General features: G+C 37.4%; 1 protein-coding gene across 3 annotated transcripts in view; it reads left to right on the plus strand.

The window, feature by feature from the left end:
* The window catches only part of Kdm4c (lysine demethylase 4C), a 150,955-nt gene that overhangs the window by 67,813 nt on the left and 58,719 nt on the right, over positions 1-24,423 (plus strand). The window contains exons 9-15 of one of the 3 annotated variants that reach the window (XM_021199596.1): positions 4,038-4,231; positions 7,260-7,495; positions 8,068-8,378; positions 10,391-10,499; positions 16,818-16,999; positions 18,477-18,690; positions 21,587-21,663. In XM_021199596.1, the coding sequence (XP_021055255.1) occupies positions 4,038-4,231; positions 7,260-7,495; positions 8,068-8,378; positions 10,391-10,499; positions 16,818-16,999; positions 18,477-18,690; positions 21,587-21,663 (1,323 nt within the window). Of the gene's footprint in view, positions 1-4,037; positions 4,232-7,259; positions 7,496-8,067; positions 8,379-10,390; positions 10,500-16,817; positions 17,000-18,476; positions 18,691-21,586; positions 21,664-24,423 lie in introns of those variants that run through there. The other 2 variants (XM_029539771.1, XM_029539772.1) reach the window with 2 other exon arrangements.

Here is a 24,423-nt window from a genome sequence, read left to right on the forward strand (position 1 = left end):
TCCCTCCCTCCCTCCCTCCCCTCTGGAACTCAGAAATCCACCTGCCTCTGCCTCCCGAGTGCTGGGATTAAAGGTGTGTGCCACCACGCCCGGCTTTTAGTTTTTTTTTTCTCTCTCTCTCCAGGAAGCAATGCATCAATTCAGAGGAGGTGAATATAGACTTTCCCCTAAGTTACAGTGTTTCTTTTCTTTCTCAAATTGCTTTCTAGTTCTTTCATTTGTTTTCTTCTGACTGCAGATACTATTATTGATATGCTCAGTGACTTGTATTGAAGACAGTTACACACATTGATCTCTATGACAAGGAAATATGACAGTGTCATTGTTGGAGTCATATATTGGAAGTGCTCAGTGTAAGAACCACACTTTATTCTAAAGTTGAAACAGTGCTGAAAAATTAAGATCATATTTGAGAGAAGTTAAAGTAACTTCTGTGACAGTAGATTGTTTAGAAATGGTATAGAGAAATTCTTTATATCTATTTTGCCAAAATCCAAGGTCTGTTTGAAACTGGAGCAATATTGCGAGAAGTAACAGATACAGTGAATATTTTACTGGCAGGTTTAACGACAGATCGTGTCATATTCAGTGTGTAAGGCTTGGGGATTTGCAGGGGTATGAAATTATGAAGTACCTTAGTACTATTCATAGCTGTAGAATAGTAGTTTATGAAGTTGGCTTAATCTGACATAAATGTTATGAAATATTGTTTATCTCTATTAATATTAAAACTATAGCCATATATATAATAACTCACATCTATCATAGATACAGCTCTTTAGTGACAGGGCTTTCCAAGGTTGGGAGTTTCTGCTTATAGTGGGTTACTTGGCTATAGCCTGCTTCCAAAAATACAAAACAAAAATTTAGAGCTGTATTAGGGGAATATTCGACAGTGGAAATTAAACTTGGAGTTAATTTATATGCATGTGATAATTGTACCAACAATTTTTAAATCACCTGTTCTGTAACCAGATATGTACAGAATTATTAAGTTATCGCAGCTAAATCATTGAGCCTGTTACTATACCATTGCTTGGTGCAAAGACTGTTGGGTTCAACCTAATTAAATTGGGTGAAATTTTTATAGGAAGCTTATAAGGTATGACTGTGTATTCATGGGAAACAGTCTTCTACTAAGTCCAGAATAACTTCATTTGAAATTCTCAATCCTTTTAGTCTTTTATCTTTTTCTACAATCTATGTTTGGTTCTTTTTTACTTTCATTTTATGAATAGCAAGCTTTATTATTAGTGTACGATCAATAGACATAAAAATCCAACACCCGCTTCCCCCAACAAAAGGAGCTTGTGCTAGGGAGTCAGAAATCCTGTGACATGCCACCTCTGCTTTGGTACCCAGAAGAGGGTGTGAGCCTCTTCAAGGCTTCCAAAGCTTCAGGGAGCCATGCCATTTTTCAGAGGACTCCTCAGGGTTCTGCCTGGGTGTCCCTTTGTTGGCCAGTGATAGTTGTAAATTGTGCAATTCTCGTACAAGAGCTTCAGTAAACTAAATGTTGTGGCAAACTTCAACACATAGCTCTACCCCTACTCTTGGTCCTTTGACTTGTACATAGACATCAGGTTCGATCTTTAGACCTTGGACAACTGATTGAGCATCAAATCTTAATGTATTTTTCTGTCAGTTTGAGTCTGTCAGTCAGGGTTCTCAGAGTCTCTTTGTTGGGATTGGGGTCTTGAAGTGTCTTTCAGCTCCTGGTACTGCTTACACTTGAACCCAGGGTATTGATCCCAGCAGGACAAACTCGGAGTTGTCTTCATCACAGTTATGTCCATCTTGACTGTAGCTCACTTGAGTTCAGTTTCTCAATTTGTATGTTTGATTATTTTTTGTTTTGTTTGTTTGTTTATTTATTTATATTTTTATTTTTTTAAGATAGGGTTTCTCTGTGTAGCCCTGGCTGTCCTGGAACTCACTCTGTAGACCAGGCTGGCCTTCAACTCAAAAATCTGCCTGTCTCTGCCTCCCAAGTGCGGGGATTAAAGGCAAACGCCACCACTGCCTGGCATATGTTTGGTTCTTTAAAGTTATGTTTGATGTAATGTAGAATAGACTTATTTATTCATAGTTTTGGGGAAATTTGTAAGGGCTTATTTAATTTTATGTGAAAGAATACTTTGTCTACACATATGTCTGTACCATCTATGTGCGTGGTACATGCAGAAGCCAGAAGAGATGTCAGATCTCCTGGAACGAGTTATGAATGTTTATTATAAGCCACCAATTGAATCCTGGAAATCAAACCTGGATCCTCTTGTAAGAATAAGTTCTTTTAACTACTGATCCATCGCTCCAGCTGCAAGAGTCTATTAATAAAAACAAATATAATGTATTTTTAGATTTAATACTGTGTGTTTATGCATACACATGTATATCGACAAGTGTGCACCACAATATGTACATAGAGTTCAGAGTACAACTTGTAGAGTCAGTTCTCTTCTTGTACCATCTGAGCTCCTGAAATAGAACTCAGGTTGTCAGGCTTAAAAGCAAGTATCACCAATGACTCACTGGTTCAATTATTCTAATCACATTTATTGACATTCTAGAATCATATAACTTTGCAGAGCTGCAATAAAAAGCCAACAATCTGCAAAGAGTTCACTGCTTTTTTTTTTCAGACACAGAAATAGGGTGTCTCTATGTGAAAGGGGTTCTAGTAAGAATAGGAAACTCTGGTAGATCATCCCAGGAATATATGTATGCACAAACAGTAACATCTCCCATGGGGTGAGCAGTAACGTAGTTGGATCGTGCTTCGCTCCTTTCATGCAAGGCTTTGTATATGAACAAGTAAGAATACAGAGGTGGATGCTCTCAGCCAAGCATTGGACTGAACACAGGGTCCCCTATGGAGGAGCTAGAGAAAGAACCCAAGGAGCTGAAGGGGTTTGCAGCCCCATAGGAACAACAGTATACTCTCAGAGCTCCTAGGTACTAAACCACCAACCAAAGAGTGCACATTGAGGGACTCATGGCTCCAGCTGCATATGTAGCAGACATCAGTGGGAGGAGAGGCCCTTGGTCCTGTGAAGACTCTATGCCCTAGTGTAGGGGAATGACAGGATAGGGAAGTGGGTGCATTGGTGAGCAGGGAGAGAGGGGATGGGATTGGGGGTTTCTGAGAGGAAAGGAGGAAGGGGATAACATTTGAAATGTAAATAAAGAAAATATCTAATATATAAAAAAAGTTATACCTCCAGCAGATGCTGGCATTGGGACAAGCTGTGAAGGTAGAAAGGTGGGGCCAAAATGGAAGAAGCAGGCTATTGAGGTCTTGCCCTTGAAGAACACTGGGGCTCTGAACTTGTCCTCTTTCTGTTTCCTGGCTGCTGTGGAGGGAAAGCTGTGCTCTAGCATCAGCCATGATGTTCTGTCTTAGCCTTCCCAAACAGTGGGACCAAGCACCTATGGATGCAAACTTCTGATACTGTGAAATAAATCTTGCTCTGATTTAAAAACAAAACAAAACAAGAAAAGTTACAAATGTTCACATATAACAAACTACTATAAGAACTATTTCCTGCATCTAGTGAGTTAAAAACCATTTATTAGGCGTCATCTATCAATATTCTTTCCATTTGTACCGAACGTTTAATTACAGTGATTCTTTAGTGATGTTCAGAACATACCTAAATTGGCACAAACATTCTACATAGCATTGATACTTTGGAATTTTGTTGCATATCTGGGATAATAATCATTTCATACAAACTCTACTTGCTCTACTACAGATTTTTGATGGATGTCTGTGATAGTAATGTTTCGTTTGCTGGACAACATTTGAAGAAATACTCATACTTCTCTATAACTTATTCTTAGTGCACAGTTCATATGAATGTACAGACTATATTTAAAAGTATTTCTCATTTCTAAGTTTCCTTTTGGGTTTTTTCTTTTTTGTAGATGTAAACATTATTCTCATTTATATTTTCATTAAACATTCATATTCTATGTTATATAACTCACAAAATATTTCATTGTTGGTTTTATTCCAACTGTTCGTTGCGTTTCAGTGCACTTGTCGGAATGACATGGTGAAGATATCAATGGATATATTTGTGAAGAAATTTCAGCCAGATAGATACCAGATTTGGAAACAAGGAAAGGATATATATACTATTGACCATACAAAGCCCACTCCAGAATCTACTCCAGAAGTAAAAACATGGCTACAGAGGAGGAAAAAATTAAAAAAACCTCCCAAGAGGTAAGAAGCCCATCACATCCTACCTGTAGTATGTTCTTGTATGAAATGGAGCCTAATGTTCTCAAGGACTATTCCTTTATTTTTGTTCCTATTATTCATACCTTTTCATAGTATATTACTGTAATTTTGTATGTTTAGCTTTTGAGTTGATGTATTAGAATTTAGGAATAGGTAGTCAGATATGCAGAGTATTCTTGAAATTAATATACACAGTGAGTAGAACAGCATAGAACATTTTAGAATTTTCTCATTAATTTATCTTAAACATGTGTTTGTTGTTGACATTATTCACCATATTTCAAACAACTTCAGTTACTTGATTTCCAACTTTTATGTGCTACTATTTTAAGACATTTTCATAATTTCCTTCATATTTTTCTCACATGGATACTTATGCTGTGGCATTCTATTCAGTTGGTTTTATTCTTTTCTAAGACTGAAAGGAGAAATTGTTAATTCTGTCCCTTGTAGTCTTTTTAAACTTTACCTCTGGTCCACTTTTGTGATCTTTGTTACAAGCTTTCTTGACTTTGTCAAAAAGCTTTGGACTTTCTTTGGGCATCTCTGCTTTTAAAATCCTTTGAAAAGACCGTGTCTGTGGCTCAAGTCCTTAGGCTGACGTAATAGCTCATAATTTGGAATTTTTATTCCAACTTTCTTTTTAATATTGCTTGTTATTCCTTCAATTTATAAAAGTAATATTTGAGAATTGCTCAAATTTTATAAATTCAGGAAAAAATCCAGTGAATCCAAATCACTCATAACCTAATTACCCAAAGATCATCCATTTTAAGATTTTATGTATATTCTTACATATGTATTTATTATGTATATTATAAAAATAGCATGTACCTCTTTCAAAATGAGACTATGCTATATTAACAATTGAGTGTCCAGGTAAGTGAGTTATTTTTATATAATTAAATTATTTTCTATAGCACAATTTTTAATACCTACATGTATTCAATATCTTACATTTAGATCTATGGCACTTGTTTATTCTGTAATAATACTATAATTTTAAAATTTTGCTCAGAATATAATGCTCAATTTGTTCTCTCTACCACTTGAATTTATTTTTTGTTGTTTAGACTGGTTGTGAGCAGGAGAAATTTCCAAACATGGAATGGTTCATAGTTTCTTTTTGCCCCCCTCCTCTTTTTTTTTTTCTTTTAAAGATAGGGTTTTTATTATGTTATGGTTATCCTAGAACTCATTATGGCTATCCTAGAACCTGTACCTCAGAGAGATCTACTTGTTTCTGCTTTCCTGGTGTTTGGAAAATGTCTCAAATAAATAAATAAGTTCTCTCTCTCTCTCTCTCTCTCTCTCTCTCTCTCTCTCTCTCTCCATATATATATAGTTATAAAATATATAATATGTATTCTATATATTATATAATACGTGTATTAACTATATTCATATATTATAGATGCATTATATAATAGCTATTATATATTATATATATCATCTATTGATTAGTTCTGTCGTGTGTGTATACACACACACACCCAACAGGACTAGTCAGTAGTTAATCTAAGAATGATAACATTTCGGCTGTAGTATAGAACAAGGATTTTCAAAATAGTGTTTGTAAAAATTTGAATGATCAAATGCAGTGTTTTAACAGACAGTATGAACTTAAAAGTCTCACAATGGAGTGGGAGAGCCATCTTAAAACCACTGAATGGTCTTCTAGATAACTCAAGTTCTCAGCATATGTGGCACAATAGCACCCATCTATAACTCCCATTCTACAGGATCTGACACCCTTTTCTGGCTTACATGGTCATTTTATGCATATAGTTCACAGATATACATGGAAGCAAAGCTACAGCACATATAAAATAAAAACATCTTTCTTTTAAAAACTATAATACTGTTTTATGTGAGGCAAATGGTTGTTCATGGTTTGTATATTTGCATGTATTTAAGTGTTGTCTCAATAAAATGTGTAATTTAGAGATTGATTATTTAAGAAATCAACACCCCTGGAGTCATTCAGGAAACAAACCAGTCTAAATGCTCATGAACTGATGTAGCTGTTAAAGTCTCCAAGGTTTTTAACTTGATAAGAGTACATGTGATGTGTTTTCTAAAGCCAAGGATATGTTCTATAGAGTGAAGTATGGAGTGGTGGGAGGGGGTATCTCAGCAGGCCCATGCTGAGGCATCCCTCTCCCTGGGTGCCAGCCATAGGACAGGTATAGTATAGAATAGACTTTATTTTGAGGACATGGAAAGAGGATAGGTGGGGCGTGGGGGAATAAAGAGAAAAGGCTGGTCATGAACACTTGGAGAGAAAAGGGGGAAGGGGAAGGGAAGAGAGGGAGAGCATGGGCAGAGAGAGTCAGAGAGAGAGGGGAAGGGAAGGAGGGAGGGAGGGGGGCAAACATTTCTTTTTACAGCAAGCCATACCTACCTGCCTGTTGCTAGGTAACTGCTGGGCATAGCGTAGAAGCATAGCATAGCATAGCATAGCATAGCATAGCATAGCATAGCATAAATACCAACAGTATGTATCTGTGATACTCAGATTGCCAGTGTTTAATCAGACTACTTTTCTCCTTTCTTATAAGTGCTAATATTCAGGAGTATATTTGGTTCTTTTAGTCGGTGGCTTAAAGTGACTTTTAGTCATCAGAAAATTTCCTCAGAAAATTGAACATAGGACCCAGCTATAGTACTCCTGGGCATATACCCAGAAGATGCTTCAACATATAACATAGTCAGAAACTGGAAACAACCCAGATGTCCATCAACAGGAATGGATACAGAAAATGTGGTACATTTACACAATGGAGTACTACTACTCAGATATCATCATAAACTTACAGTATGCAAATTCAGTTGTTAGGAAGGTGATTGAAAGCTGACATAAAGCCATTATGGCTTCAACTTCAGACTTTATTGTGAAAATTAAATAACTAAGTTTTTCTTGATATAAGTACATAATAGTAGCATTTGCATTGCTGTATATTATTCGTTTTAAACTTTTGGCTCTGACCAGCATCCTGCTTTTTAATAGCTTACAGGGCAATAAGCCACTTTGTAAAAGGCCTAAACCTGAAGAAGATGAGGAATTTGCTGAATTTAGTGGGGAAGAGGGCGCAAACCCTGCCATGGGCCCTGGGCACCTCAACATCGCTGACAAGCCAGAAAAGACATCAAAGCTGGGGAAATTAGGAGAATCTTCAGCAAAAGAAGCTTCTGATACCAGGATACAAGTAGATCAAAGCTTACTGAAGGACACCAAGCTCTCAGGTAAGAAAATAGCTGATTATCTTTCACACATGACTAGGGAGCTCAGTCATCTGATGCACCAAGATATCTTACTAACTACTTAGCTTTTCAATGAGTATAGAAACTTACAGGATGATTCACCTATGAGGAAAAGTGAATGCTACACAATAAGGTATACAGCTCTTATGTGTAATAGAATTCTAAAATAAACATCCAGTAGAATACTTGTGGTTTAATTAAACATGAAGAGATCTAAGAGCAGAAAGTTTAAGTGGGATTCAGCTTATAATGTACAAAAAGAAACTAAGTTACAAACAATTCTGTTCAGATACCTTGCTTCAGACTTAATGAAGAAGCTAGAGAAAGGACACAAGGAGCTGAAGGGGTTTGCAGCCCCATAGGAGGAACAACAATATGAACTAACCAGTACCCCCAGAGCTCCCTGGGACTAAATCACCAATCAAAGAAAACACATGGTGGGGCTCAATTAAAATTAAAATATAAAATCAGTAATTATTTTGTAATTATTCAATCATTGTACTCAGTAGTAATACAATGCAATATTTATTATTAGTTTTTTGTTTGCTTCTTAGGAAAAAGTTCATCAGTAACAGATGAAATACAATCCAAAGATGGCATAGCCAATGCTGTAATTTCACCATCTAAGCTGAAGGAGGGCTCTGACTTCATACCATTTTCTCATGGCCACCTAACAGGCAAAGAGTCACATCTACTTAAGTGTCTACAGCTTGAATCTCCCAAGATATCTTCCCCGCTGCCAGAAAGTAATAAAGTATTGACAGAGAGAGAAGAAAATGATGAAGAGAGCCATGGAAGTAACCTTGAGCCTGGGGAAATCCCAGAAGCTCTTAGTGAAGAGAGAAATGGGCTCAACATTCCTAAGGTACATGTCATTTTGTATTTCTGCTGTGTTCATTGAATTGTGGCCTATATGGTAATAATGATGCTTTATGAATATATTTTATTACGTCCTGAATTCTTGCTTTAGGGCAAAAATCAATAGTATTTACATTTTTAATTTTAATCATATTTCATCAGTGGAATATGATTTCGGCATGGAAATACTATTCTGGCTTACATTTTAATTAATACACACCCTTTTGGCTACTTGTTGAAGTCTGATTTTTTTTCCACTTTATACTTTAAAATAAGCAACATCTGTATTTGGAAATAATGCAGGCTTCACTGCAAATAGTACACAGAGAGTTAATTTATGCTCATTAACTACTTTTCACAAATACTAGTACTTGATGAATTGTATTTTGAAATCTCAGTCATGTTGACATTCAGGCAGTTATGGTACAGAATGTTTCCATAACAAGCAATGTTATCCAGGTTGAGCTCAATTGTCTCTTGGGCACTGCCCTACTGACAGTAGAAAGTATTTAAGTCAGTTTTATATAGTATTGGTTTTAACATCATGGCTCACATGATCAGTGTTTTCTTTGACTCTTCTTACTCAGAATATTAGAACTATACTTATGGTCACGTTTATTCCCACAAACCTTTTGCCTCTCAGAAAAGTTAAGTTTACCATGCTGGTTTTATGTCCATTCTGTATTTCTACATTGTTCTTGTTTAGTGTTATAATTATACGCTTACATACCGAACATTCCCTAGATTAGGAATGGGCCAGGCGAGCTAATGCTGTGCTACCATTCTAAGTCCCTCACCAGGGACTTAAGGAGCTTCTCTCTCATTTGAAATGACAGCTGAGCTGTCTGCTGACTTGAGCAATAATCTCGATTAATCCCATCTTACTAAACCTACTAGGAGTCTTTTCATATCCTTTAGTAACAAAGCACATTATAAAAAGAGTAATTTTAAATAGTTTATTTCTTAGTCATCTTAAAGTATATTAAATATACTTCAATAATTTGATCAATACACTTGATCATTTTTATATCATTGTATATTCTACAGAAATATGAAACAAATATTATGTCAAAAAGTATTAAAAGTAAAAAGGTAGAGTATCTCATAGGGGCTTAAAAATATCTTTCACAATTTAATGGTTTCCAAATAACAGAATGTTTTATTTAAAAATAATATTTTCCTATTGAACTCATGGCTCATTACTCTATGGAAGGAAAGTCCTTTTTATCACTTGGCTGAATTTTCTTCTCTGAGAGGATTAAAGCTGGATCACTTGCCAAGTATTCATATATGAAAGGTGATACAACTTCACAGTTTTTCATCATTTTAACAGTATATAATGCTGGATGTGGGATAGTTTTAAATGATCTTTGAAACCTTGTTAATTGCCTTCCATGAAACAATATTTGTTGAAGGAGAATTAATTGACTTCTTAGAAAAATGCTACCTTCTTCCTTTACCTCTCCTTTCTCTCCCACTCTACCTCTCTCACTTTCTCCTTCTTTCCCCCTGCCCTCAGCCTTTCTCCCTCTATCACCCTGGTAGTACTCTGGATGAAAACTCAGGGCTTTGTGCATGCTAGGTAAGTGTTCTACCACTGAGCTGTACCCTAGCTTGTAAGTCTAAATTTCTTAAAGTGCTCATTTCTTAAATAAATATAAGATATAACTTATAGGCCATGTTATCATTTGGAAGTATATATTTTCCCTGAGACAAATATTTATTGACTCTGGAGAATTAGCTCAGTGAATAGCGTGCTTGCTATGTAATCATGAAGAAAAGTTAGACATGGCTGCACTAGTCTGGGAGGCAGAAACAGAAGGATCCTTGGAGCTTGCTGGTTACCCAAGCTAGTCAAAGAAATGATCTCCAGGTTTATTGAGAACCTGCTTCAAAATGTAAAGCAGTGAGCTAGTAGAATATAAGCTCTTGCATAAATACAGGCATAGACCAAAGTAAAGCCAAAAGAACCAAACATTGTTCATGGATATTTCTAGTTCTTTTTTGTTCTATAACCAGATAATCGAAGGACAGCCAAAAACTACTAAGAGTTGGCGCCATCCACTTGGTAAGCCTCCTGCCAGATCCCCAATGACTCTTGTGAAGCAGCAGGTAGCGAGTGATGAAGGTGAGTATATAGTCTTTTGTAATAGATGGCTTATGTGATTAACTGTAATAAGATTTTTCAGTTAGAGAGGAAACTTTTACTCTGTGGCAAATCATTGGGAGACTATTAGTAGTAAATAATTTATAGATAAAAGCAATTGAAGTTTAGAAATAATGTCATGCTTCATATACTTTACAAATATTTTGTTTCATGCCATAAGTAAGTCATTCCTGACATAGCCTGAAAATTTTCCAGAATAATCACTTCAAGTCATGGCATATATGAATTGTTAGTACTTTTGTGTTTTTTTAAAGACAGGATTTCTTCATGTAGCCCTGGCTGTCTGGGAACTCACTTTATAGACCAGGCTGGCCTCTGCCTCCAGGGTGCTTGGATTAAAGGCATATGCTACCACTGCCCTCTGCACTGTCTGTACTTGTAACCTGAATCATTTAAATTCATGTAAATATCTTACAGTAAGAAACCAGCACTTATATACCTCCATAGCAGTGTGTGGTAAATCTGTCATTCTTTGATAGACCACTCTGATGAGGCTTGATGTAAAATGATTTCTTTTATAGGTCACATGTCCCAATGTAATATTTACTTTTCTTGTTTAACTTGTTCCTCTTTCGCGCTGTCTGGGTAGGGTTTAAATATTTACTTACTACTTTCCACATTTCTAAGAGATCTATTCAAGGGTTTTGTTGTTGTTTTGTCGGTTTTTTGTTTGTTTTTTTTGAGTCCTTCTTTGAGAGTCTCCTTTTCTGATGGATATTGACTAAAGTCACCTGTCTTTGAGGATGTAGTCCAGGTAAAACAGGATAATGGTTCTTGTTTATATAAAATAACACTATATGTGTCAGCATTATTTTCCATGTACATCTTTTCATTTTTATTTTATTTTATCTGCGTTGGGGTTTTGCCTATGTGTATTTTGTGAAGATGCTAGATCCCCTGGCGGGAAGGGGAGCTAAGAGGGTAGGCAGAGAAAGGCTGAGAGGAAGAAGAGTGTAGAAGGAGAGGCCAGCCATGGCCATGTGTCAAGAGAGAGGGGAAAAGGAATACATAGAAAGGGGGAGCAAGAGGGCAAGAGGGAGAGGCAAGAGAGTAAGAGAGCCGGGCGTGGTGGCGCACACCTTTAATCCCAGCACTCGGGAGGCAGAGGCAGGCGGATTTCTGGGTTCAAAGCCAGCCTTATCTACAAAGTGAGTTCCAGGACAGCCAGAGCTACACAGAGAAACCCTGTCTTGAAAAAAACAAAAAACTGATGTTATTACCCTCAAACTGTACTACCCATGAAACAATAAATTGATTCAATAATCCATTGCCTTTCCAACCCCCACACTTAACCCTCCTTACCACTCTGGCTTAGTTGTGTTACCCCTCCGGCCTGTGTTGTGTTTTCTTTTGATACTGCTTCCCCACCCCAAATTTTTACTTGAAATGACACATTCATTCCAGTGACCCCTCACTTTGAAAAAAGTAAAAGGGGGAGTTATGGGACTGTGAAAGGCACCCTGTTTTCTGGTTGAGCTAGGTTTAAACCCCGGAGACAAAGCAGATTAATCTGCAAGGGACAGAAGGAAGTTTGCCACATGCTCCCAGACACTAAGTTCCTGACATGAGGCCCCTTTAAGTCTGCTTTGGATGGCTGAGGAACAAAATATCTTGTTAATTATGCATCCTGGATAGGCAGTAACCATTTGTCTGTAAAAGGAAACTGGTTGTTAATTAAGGATTGAGTAATGGTAATCAGCATAGTTGATTCGACCTTTGCAAGTAGATTAGTTGACTTTTGAACCTTAAAAGAAATCTTAAACAAGTTGAACAATTTTGTACATACATCGCGAATGCTAGGGAGCAAAGTAAACCTTTAAATAAAGAAGCAAGAAAATTTTAGGTTGAAAAGCATGAACATTGTTTCAGGTGTCCCCATTAGGAAGAGCAAGCATTTAAACAAAGCCCAAAAACCTTTGGTTTAAGGGTCTCTCTCAGGTGTGGTTTTTCTTTGGGGGGCTTAGATGGAGGAGGGAGGGGCCTGCTCTGCTATGAGGTAGCTGTGTGCTCTAGCAAACAGGTTCCTGTTTTCCCCATTTTTTATTTTTTTTTTTCTTGGAAAGCAGAAGGAGATGAAAGGCCAACCTTGAAGAAAAGCTCAGAAGAATAAGCATAGACCTCTGTCCGAATGTGGTATACACAGGGCCTCAGGGAATGGTGTGTTGACTTGCAGACAGAGGAAGCAAAGAGTTCAGAGCAAGCCCTGAGAAAGGAGCCCTTGCTGCAGGGCTGGGGGAGGGGCAGAGAGTGGAGGCTAGTCCCCAGCCAGGGAAGAAGGTGGCCTGGAACACATGGATGTGGGGTGATGGCGTGGGGGGGGGGGAGAAGGGGAGAGGGGGTGATCAGAGGACAGCCTAGTCTTTTGAACTAGGTCAGATTACTCATGGTCTTGAGCAACATGGAGTTCTGATGTGGGTCTCTCTGTATGTGTGGGTCCCCAGCTGAGGTTATGTTTTAGCTGGTTCTGCCCCAAGTTGGTTGTCAGATGTGGGTTAAAAGTGGGGTCCTGTTCATTCCACGGCTTGTGCCTCTAGGCCAGGTGGAGCAGCGGGGAAGTTTTGACTGAGACACAGACCCCCACACCACCGGGCTGTGAGAAGCTGCAGGACCCATCTCCTGGGGTCGGGAAGATGCAGTCTGGGGTCCCTGGAATTTGCTTGGGGTTCTCAGGCCTGCATGGTGGCCAGGGACGACAGATTCTAGCTTTTGGGCACCACAGACATGGCTGAATGTTGCGGGGAAGAGCTGAGAATGGAGTGGGGGCCGTGGGTGGACTCTGGTCAGGCTGAAGGGAAAAGGACAGGAGGAGGGCTCCAGCTGGGTCCCAAGTGGAGGAGAGTTCTTGGCTTGCTCAGTGGGCTGCTTGACTTGGTGGAGACAATGGCTGAGAACACAGAGAGGCCTCCCATGTGAGATTCGAGGAGAGGCACGGTGGGTGGATCCCGATCAGAGGCAGTCCATGGTTTTAAAGCGTTTATTGTTATGGCAGGAAGGGGAGCTAAGAGGGTAGGCAAAGAAAGGCAGAGAGTGGGAGAAGAGTGGAGAAGTAGAGGTCCATCATGGTCACATGGAGAGAGGGGGGAAGGGGAGGTGGAGAGAGGGGGAGCAAGAGTGCAAGAGAGAGGGGAAGAGAGTAACCTGGGTCAGAGCATCTCTTAGGCCCCATTTACTACATTGATTTTGTGACACATGCTTATGTAGGAAAATAGAGCACAGTGGTAGTACTCTCTTTAATGTACAGGAGCATTTTAGTTGAATAATTGAAATAATATACTAGCTGTCATTTCTCTATGTTATTAGGTTGAGTTTAATTTTTGTTTCCTAGATACAAGTTAAAGTATTGCAATCTAGTCAGGACCGACTTGATCACCTGGATACAGCCTTCCAATTATAGACATCATGTTTACTACAATTCCTTCTTTATCCCATTTTAGTTCATGTAGCACAAGCTATTGTGCTATTTCAGTTATTATAACTATATGACAGATTTTAAAAATTAACTATGTAACATATTTGGGAATTTTAATTACTTTTTCTCAAGGCTTGCTATTGTTATGGCTTCCCTGCAGGAAAGGTAGGAGACATCCTTCTATGGAAGGTCTCTTTCTGACGGGAGTTTCTTCCTAGAAGCTTATTCTTATGTCAGCTGCTGAGAATCTGCCCAGAATATCCCTTGATTTCAGTGCTTAGAGCTTGTAAAATATGTGTGAATTATGTTAACAAAGTTGTCTCAGAATTTAAGGTTTTAAGTTTTTCTGAAACATTTGTAGTTGTAATCTTTGCAACAGTCCCACATGATAAGCACTTCTGACATCTTCTGGGAATTCATGAAGATTGAATTTTAAAACTGGAAATTTTTCCTGTCAGCTAGAGATTTTAACAAATCTAAAATGTCAATGAAAAATTCTATAGTTTCAAATAAATTACTTATATCATCAGTTACTCTTCTTCCTTTTAATCCAAATTGTTTGTATCTTTGGAAATAAAGGAAGCGTTATCATTGTCTAAATGAACTAAATACGTAGTTTTAACCCTCATTCAGAGTACACAGTTTGTATAGAAGCTAGAGTAAGCCAGAAGGGAGTCAGAGAAAATTCCCGTCTACTTGGGTAAGGAAGAACTGCTCTGGATGTTGTGGGAATTTGATGGGACTAGACTGGATCTTTAAGGCAAACATAACAGGACTTTTGAGCAGCCTACCCTTTACTTCAGAATGTACTTGGGAAAAATAGAGAGCAAAACCAAAACTGCCCATGGACTCTAGGAGAAGAGGACAAGTAGAGGGCCTGGTGTATGCATATATAAGCAGTCAACATCAGTCTATCATCCATCCCACCATCCATCCATCATTGTCTCTCCTGCGCGGTCGTCTGACAGCTTGTAAATCTCTTTTGGAAGAAAAGCTTCCCCTCTGGTCTTTAGGATTTTTCTTCTAACAGTGAGAGATTGCTGGGAAACTCCCAGGTTTTGGAGGTCTCTTCCTCTTCATCTTCTGCAATCTGATAGTCAAATGAGTGTCTTAGTCAGGGTTTCTATTCATGCACAAACATCATGACCAAGAAGCAAATTGGGGAGGAAAGGGTTTATTAGGCTTACATTTTTCACATCACTGTTAATCACCAAAGGATGTCAGGACTGAAACTCAAGCAGNTCAGGAAGCAGGAGCTGATGCAGAGGCCATGGAGGGATGTTCTTTACTGGCTTGCTTCCCCTGGCTTGCTCAGCCTGCTCTCTTATAGAACCCAAGACTACCAGCCCAGAGATNGCACCACCCACAAGGGGACCTCCCNCCTTGATCACTAATTGAGAAAATGNCTTACNGCTGGATCTCATGGAGGCATTTCCCCAACTGAAGCTCCTTTCTCTGTGATAACTCCAGCTGTGTCAAGTTGACACAAAACTAGCCAGTATAGTGAGGGACACAAGTGGCTCAGGACACAAGATATCTTCATCCCGACTAACTGGCTACAATAGGATAGCATGTGGTAATATGTAGCATGTGGAAGGAAGATTAGGAAAGTTAATTTTCCAAAGACCCACTTGTCACTGCTTCTATTTATACCTATTCAACTATGCTTTTTTTTTTTTTCCAATTCTAGAATCATTAGTACAGAAAAGAAAATACAGATACCTATCTAGATACTGTGTTTACACAAGAGTGCAGGCGACCATCTTTACAAATTTGAATATTGGTAAGAGTCCCATTAGAGCAGTGGTTGGGCCCTAGCTTGTCCTTTTAAGCCAACTAAAGAAAGGTGTAATGATATAAAGCAAGAGAGGAGAAGTTGATTCAGTGTGCAAAGTAAAACAGAAAGATCCAGTGACATGATCTCACTACAAGTCCCCCTTTCCCAGTTAAAACTTAAAGAGTGAAATAGCTAAGCAGCCCTGGTCCAGGTGTGGTCCTTCCCATCATTGACTCTACCCTAATCTCTCTTGTAATGTTGTCTGGCAGGTTGCTGAAATCTGAGAAATTTCTTTTAAAAGACAAACATTTTCTGGCTGGCAGTAGGATTCAGTATTTTCCTTCTCGGGTCGTGAGAGTCCAAATAAAATTCGAGTGTCTTGCTGTCCATTGTTTCAGTATGCTGATACTAAGCCAATGGAAGGGGGAACACAAGTATCTATTTAGAATATTTTCATTCCTTAGTAGCACCCAAGCTTATGTTCTTTCTGTGTCTCTTTCTTAGGTAGGTGGTGTGGCAAAAACAAGAACAAATCCTCAAAAATGAAAATTAATTAATGCATCATCTGTAGGGCATCATAGGTAGGGGATCAGCCAAGAGCTATTGCAGTGCTTAAGCCAGGTCCTCATTCGAGTCTGCCCTTCTCATTATCTCAGTAGCCCTCTGGGAAAAATGGAAGCTAGGAAGAGAGAAATGGAGGAAGGTCAACTACGGTTAGAGGATTCACTGGCATTGTAGACACCAAGCCATGTAACTATCATTATTTATATTAGTACATAGTGTCTTTCCTCCTATAGAGAGCAACAGCTTTGTGTGCATGTAACCATAGCCATCTTAGTTGTCCAAATGTTGGGTGGGCAGCTTCAGTGTGCGTAGTCCTAATGTGAGCATCCAAGTCTCCATGGCTTCATAAGTTTCACTTGGATCATGATGGCTCCTTGCAAGCCTTCCAGTTTTGGTAAATAGGTTAAAAAAGCCAACATAAAGATTTGATATTAATATCACAGATATTTAGGAGTATTTACATCTATTACCCGGTGATATTTTTTTCTGAGTCTTCTCTTTATTGTATTTTCCTGTTTTCTCCCCTAAGAATTGCCTGAGGTTCTAAGCATTGACGAAGAAGTCGAAGAAACAGAGTCTTGGGCAAAGCCTCTCATCCACCTTTGGCAGACAAAGCCTCCTAACTTTATGGCTGAACAGGAGTACAATGCAACTGTTGCGAAAATGGAGCCAAACTGTGCAATCTGCACTCTGCTCATGCCATACTACAAGGTAATTTGGAGTTTCCCTATCAATGTATCTTTCTAGTGCTGTACTTCTTTGGAGGCTTTTGGTTGAGTTTGTTTGTTTGATTGTTTTTAGTGTTTGTTTCTATCATTGCATTTTAGAAACCTCTATTTTAACCCAAGTCTTCTACTAAAAGACACAAAACTTAGAAACAAAATATTTCATAGAAGAAAGCAAACACCTAGTATCTAACTAAAATTGAAAGAAGTACTGTCCAGTAATGTGCCTGTACCTTTCCATGTAAAACATAGAAAGGCATGTCCAGGACTCATTACAAACTGGGTATCCGTTCACTATTTTCAGCTAACTGTGTCTGATGCTTCTATCATCATTCCATACATGTCATTCCGACAGCATCTCAACTCAGTAATGAATGTATTCTTCAAAGTACACATAACAAACAGATCTTTAATGCTGTGTATAAACTTGCATTATGAGCTTTAAGGTACAATATATTAGAAAACCCACTAATATAAACATCATTTTCAAATTGTGATTCTTCTGACATAGGAAATACTTTATTCAAGATCATAAGTTTCATAAATATTTTTATTTCATGTAGTTACATACAATTGTGAATTACCATGTGGGTTGTGGGAATTGAACTCAGGTCCTCTGAAAGAGCAGCTAATGCTCTTAACCACGGAGCCACCTCTCCAGCCCCTGATATGAAATTTTTCAAATGTCACATTATAGTGATTTAATTCTGATATTTCAGAGCTGGAAAGTAGATGAAATTCTACATTTTTAACTTTCTAATTAGTGTCTTACTCACTTCTGGTTTTACTTTCCTCTAGTCATTAAATATTTATTTTTACTGATTTGTATTTAAGCATTTTTATCTACCTGTATATTTTGCAATAATAAAAATATTCCCTTAAAGGGATACGATTTTAGAAATTGATTAATTTAAGATCTAGGGAGTAATAAAAGTAATTTATTAGTTGTAATTTCTCCATGAAATCAGGTCTAGCACATTATTTTTATCTGACCACATCGGCCAGTTCTGTCTTCTGTATTTAAAACTTTTGTGGGAAGCATGTACTTTCGTTGGTGCTACTCTAGAAAACCTAGGGATTATATATATTCTTTGAGGTATAACCACATAACATTTTTCAATAAGACAATGCAGACATTATCCTATTACATGTGGATCACAGATGTATGTAAGCAAAAGTAGTTGTGTATTCCTAAAGTATTTTTGGAAGACCACAGTTTGAAGAGGTTCTTGCAATCTTGTATGAACTCTCAGAGCTTACTGATTTATCTTTGAATGGGAGTCTGTATGGGAACAGTGGTAAAATGCTACCAGTTGAATTAAAAAAAAGAAACCAACAAGATGAAGTTGTAAAAACAAGATGAGATTGTAATGTATTGGCTAAATTGGCATAAGTGGATTAATGGGTAAAAGATATTCTCTTTCCAGTATCTTTCACTCATGTGGCTATGATGTATTTTTCAGCCTGATAGCAGCAAAGAAGAAAATGATTCTAGATGGGAGACAGCAGTAAATGAAGTGGTTCAATCTGGAAGGAAGACTAAACCCATTATTCCAGAGATGTGTTTTATTTATAGTGAAGAAAATGTAGACTATTCCCCTCCAAATGCCTTCCTTGAAGAAGATGGAACGAGTCTTCTGATTTCCTGTGCCAAGTGCTTCGTGCGGGTTCATGCAAGTAAATACATCAGATTTTCCACTCTCTAGACTTGCAGTGTTTTATGTAGCCCTTACAAATCACCTCAGTGTAACCTGTCAGTTCATTTGTTGACATTGTTCTTTGAACCGGGGTTCTTACAGCCAGGTGAGCTCCATTTCTAGTCTTATTGTTGATATTCTTAATGGTTTCATTTAAGAGTATGAATAGAATGTCATCTCTTTGCAGTTTTATGAAACACTAGTGAAGAGAAGGACTGGGCATTTGATTCGGAAGGAGTCCAGTTGTTAGGCATCCCATAAACATGACTGGGCCATCTTCACTTGTTTGAATTTTTATATTCTAATGATTGTGGAAATTTAACTTAAATGTCTAGTATTGATTGAAAACTATTTTTATGACTGTCTAAGAAGTGGATGTTACTCTGTTGGTTCTGACGGTTAGTGTATTGAACTAAATATTTTTCTTCATAAGTATAGGGAAGTTCCTATTAATAGTCATTACAATAGTTAGGTTCTATATCTTTCCAAATTTGTTACTTTTATACAGGTCGATAAGTATCAAATATATTTATAGGTAATCGTATATATGTGTGTGTGTGTGTGTGTGTGTGTGTGTGTATGTGTATGTGTATGTATGTATGTATTTATGTAGGTATATATAACAACTCTAATTCTAAAGTATTTCAATAGTCCTGATTTTTCTCTATGACATTTATCTGTTTTCGTGGCATTGTTTCTTTCTGTCTTTTATTAGTAGGGGCCAAACAAGAACCTCATATATGCTAAGATTATGTTGTGCCACTGAGCCACATCCCAAGCCTTTAATCACACATTGCTTTTAGACTTTTTATTTTTGTTATATGTATGAATATTTTGCTGGCATGTTTATATGTGTTCCACATGAGTAACTGATGCCTGGAGAAGTTAGAGAGAGCTTTCAGTTCTCTGAACTGTAGTAATGGCTGGTTGTGAACTACAGTGTGAGTGTTGGGACTCAGACCTGGATCCACTGCCAGAAGAACAAAGACTAGTGAGCCATCTCTTCAGCCCCTCAATCACACTTTATTATCATAGTTCTGTTTTTTTCTCTAATAGAGTTTCAATGGTTGCTAATGCAATTATTTTCTAAATACAGTATCCTACTATGTATAGTCAAGAGACAAAATACCAGAAAATAAATATAAATTTATTCTTGTTTTCTAAAGTCACCAGCTATATAGTCTAACCATATTAATCCCATAAATATGATTGAATTTACCATTTCATTTGGTTTGATTTTCTTTGATGAATTCTGTTTATATTCTGTTATTGTCTCTATTATCACTCTTTGTTAAAATTGCTCATTTATTTCTTCCAAACTCTTCTATTTCAGGAATTAAGGATAATGTGTCTCTTTCTGACTCTCAATTTGCTTTCTGTCTATTTATTCTCCTCTTGCCTTTCTGTACTCCTTTGCTATTCTCTAAGGAATTTTCTCTGTAGGCTAGGCAGACCTTGAACACACCATATTTTCCATCTCAGTATCTCAAATACAGGTGTTATACACCCTAGATTATTAACTTATTGATTTATTTGCTTATTCATTTATTTTGTGCTAATATAAAACATATATCACCAAGATCTTGGTATCATGCAATTTACCACACATATTTTCACCACTTGTCATCCTCACATTTAGTTTCAGCATGGATCCATCAAACATTGTATTGAAGCAAACTTTAATTATTAGTCATTGACTGTGTAGCCTTTACCCCATCACTGAAATTTGAGTCAAACTTGATTAATACTCCCTCAACCTGTTTCAAGAGTTGTAACTTATTAGCACGACATTTTAGAAATTTATTTTTACTCTTGCAAAGATCGTCTCTGATAATATTAAAACGTGTCATATAATATTAATACATGTCATATAATATTAATGTGTGTCATTTCAAACTCTGTGTGGTGCTGCACCTCCTGACCTAGTTCTCTGGAAGCTATGGCAAAGGTCTAATTCAATCTATACAATATAAGGAAAACTCATTCTGAAGATTCCAAATATATAGGCTTTTTAGATGACTCAGTCACAACACAAACTTGCTTTTGCAAGCCTGACTTCCAGAGTTTTATCATCATTATCTATGATGGAATGAGATTTCTGATCCTAGCACTGTGTTCTCTGATATCCACAAACATACCACACACTATCACACAAACACATCATTTACACATTAATCCTAATACGAAAAGAAACAGAAAGAAAAATCCGAAAATAGACAAAAAAGATATATTTTCATGTTTTGGGAATTGGTAGCATGATAGTTAAAAAATTAATCTTCAATTCCAGCATTTGGGAGGCAGAGGCAGGAAGATTTCTGACTTTGAGGCCAGCCTGGACTGCAGTGAGAGGTCTAGGATAGCTAGGGGTACAAAGGGAAACAACAAAAAAGTATTTTGTCACAGGCTCATGTGGACGGGTATGCGAGGCATTGTGCTGTAGTAGTAGTAGTAGTAGTAGTAGTAGTAGTAGTAGTAGTAGTAGTAGTAGTGTTTTGTCACAGGCTCATGTGGACGGGTATGCGAGGCATTGTGCTGTAGTAGTAGTAGTAGTTGTTGTTGTTGTTGTTGTTGTTGTTGTTTTTGAAATATACATTTTTGTCATCCCCCCCCCCCCAAGAACTGGATACTTTACCTAATTCTTTTTTAATGCTAGGCTATCTAACACTAAGCTATAACCTAACCCTCTTTGTACTTTTTAGTTTGGAACTATCTCACTTAATTACACAGGCTAGCTTTGAGCTTACAAATAGGTCATGCAGGAGTTGAACATATGAACACCATGCCTCTGGTAGCTGGAATTGGGATTTCTTCCAGGGTTGTGGACACTTTAAAGATGCAAGAGACTTAATCTGTACATCCATTATGTTATTTTATAGGTTGTTATGGTGTCCCTTCTCATGAAGTCTGTGATGGCTGGCTGTGTGCCCGGTGCAAGAGAAATGCATGGACTGCAGTAAGTAGATTTAGTATTATGTCATTCCTCTTCTCTTTGCACCCATTATTGACATGGCTAAATCTAATGGAAAGATAAATTTGAGTACATGGTTCTCATGTACTTCTAGTCCCTCTCTTCAGATCGTTCTACATAATGGCTTTGTAACCACTGTAGAAAGTTCAGGTGACTTTGTATGTGGCCTTCTACTTCAGATCCTATGGGCACCATAGATCATCATGTCCATATGTACTTTTCCAGACTTTATTTTTAAATTTCATTTTCCTAAACATTTTGAAATCCTTACAAATAAATGTTCTAATAAAAAACTCAAGGGAGGTATCTTGATGTATCCTTTAGGAAACAATACACTCTGTCTGCAGTTTGCCAACTAACAAGAAATTGTCCCTTTATTTATTCTTCCTTTTATTCACACCTTAACAAATGTGATTAGAATACCTATTCTATGAAGTGGAATTCATCACTGTGAACTTTAGACAGAATGTTTGACAATAAATGATTCTCCATTTAAGGACCAGAATTTTTGTTTTATAAAATTGCCCTTGGAACTTTACTCTAAACTTATCTTTGATTTTCATTCGATTAATCTACCATGCTATATACATTTTCTATTTACCCATGCTCTGGCAACTTGGACTGTGTTCATCTTTGGTGATCTCACAGCAGATATTGCCCAGTTAATGACCAACAGTTACTCTATTGTTTAGTAGACAGAACTTATACTCTGAGTTAATATAGACCTGGATTTTCAAATATTAATATTTGCTAAACACTTCATTATGAATCAGTGCATTTTGTGGCTCAAATATTTGTATTATTAAATAATCTTTTATATCGACTTCTTGAGGAACTGTTTTCCTGTAGTAATTTTTAGATTCAAGAGCAATGGTGCAACTCCTTTGACAAAGAGACTCTGAAGGAGTTCACAGGAATCTGATAATTCACCTGAGGTCAGATAATATATCAGTGCTGGCCTATGTATGACAAAGCTTCATTTTTAATTATTTCTTATGATTGCTTTTACTATCCCATGTAAAAGTAAGATTTATGTATTAGGAACACAGACTATTACTATAGCATATTTAGCTTGGTTTATACAATCATATAGTAAATGTAATTTTTCTAATACGTTTTTATTGTAACTAAGCTTTTTACACTCTCCTTCCCAATGTTTACTGACGTCTGAGTAGATTTAGATATGTTCTTAGGACTGAACACACAACCTCACTTACTCTCCACACTCTTAAGATCTATGAGCATTTGTACAAAGAAGCTTCTCAAACCAAGGTTGAGAACTGTATCAGTCAACGGATATGACCATAAATATTTAGAAATTTTGACAGTATATCAATTTAAACAAAACAGCAGTGGTAGGTTTGATTAGAAGGATTGTAACTCATTGCCCCCAACCCCCAGCCATCAACATTTGTACAGGCTCACAGTACTAGACATAAAGTCTCAAATCAAGTCAGAAAACATGCCATTACTCCAACAGTCATTACTGACTGAGGTGTACATTTTGAATGATAACAATATTTTTGGATTCAGCATTCAAGGCTGAGTAAATCAGGTGATGACTTTCTCTCTGAGTGTTCTGCACAACATCTCTTGTACTATAAAAAGTAGTATGGAAGTTTTCAAATCAGTTTCAGATTAATATCTTTATGTGCTGTAATCAAAATGTGTTGTGCTTTCAAGAGAAGGGTTTTATAATCTAGTTGTGGTGGCCAACTGAGAATAAGCCATAACCTGTGTTATTTTGGGTGCCTCTGGGGCTTCTCCGATGATTAATTCTTTGTGTGCTACTATACCTGATACTGAGATTTTTGTTTTACAATTCCTATCTGTAGATATATCATTTATACAAACAGTTTGCCTGTGTTCAAACTCAAAAGAAAAATCCCACCTATTTCTTAAAAGTGACATTATTTATAAAAGGACTTGCGTAATTTCGGCCTTGATTACATTTTTAGAGTGTTATTCTATGACCACCATGGTGGGAATCAGGTAGGCATTGTGCTGGAGCAGTAGCTGAGAGTTCTCATCTGATCTACAAGTTAGAGGCAGAGAGAGCAAGATCCGGGCTGGCTTTGTCTTTTGAAACCTCAAAGTCTATCCCAAGTGGCATATCTCTTCCAACAAGATCACAACTACTCAACAAGGTGACACATATTAGTATTTCCTGAACACATCTAGTAACTGCAGGCAAATATTTAAACATGAGCCTATGGGGATCTCTTGTCACTCAGCCTAGTACAGCTTACAGAATAGTGGGTTTCCATAGGCTTTTTTGTACATCCATACCTTTAGTTAAGCATCCCTTCTCCTTGCCCATGGCTTCCTTGTTTAAGCCTTTATGCCTCCCCCTAATTTCAGATCCCATGTTTTCTACTTTCCTCTTTCTCTGTTTTAAATCTCCTTTCCCTCTCCTCTCATGCACACTTTCTAGCTTCTAGACCTCAATAGACATTTCAGATTGAAACACAAATTTAAATATTCAAAGACAGAATATGCACAAGAAAGAAAGCATGTGCACTTGTTGTTCTGCGTATGGGTTACCTCATTTAGTATGATATATATTTTAAATTTTTTAAAAAAGATTTATTTATTTATTTATTTAAGTATGAGTACACTGTAACTATCTTCAGATACACCAGAAGAGGGCATCAGATCCCATTACAGATGGTTGTGAGCGACCATGTGGTTGCTGGGATATGAACTTGAGGACCTCTGGAAGAGCAGCCATCTCTCCATTCCCTA

Source organism: Mus pahari, chromosome 6 (genome assembly GCF_900095145.1).
Source record: "Mus pahari chromosome 6, PAHARI_EIJ_v1.1, whole genome shotgun sequence".
NCBI classification, from domain to species: domain Eukaryota; kingdom Metazoa; phylum Chordata; class Mammalia; order Rodentia; family Muridae; genus Mus; species Mus pahari.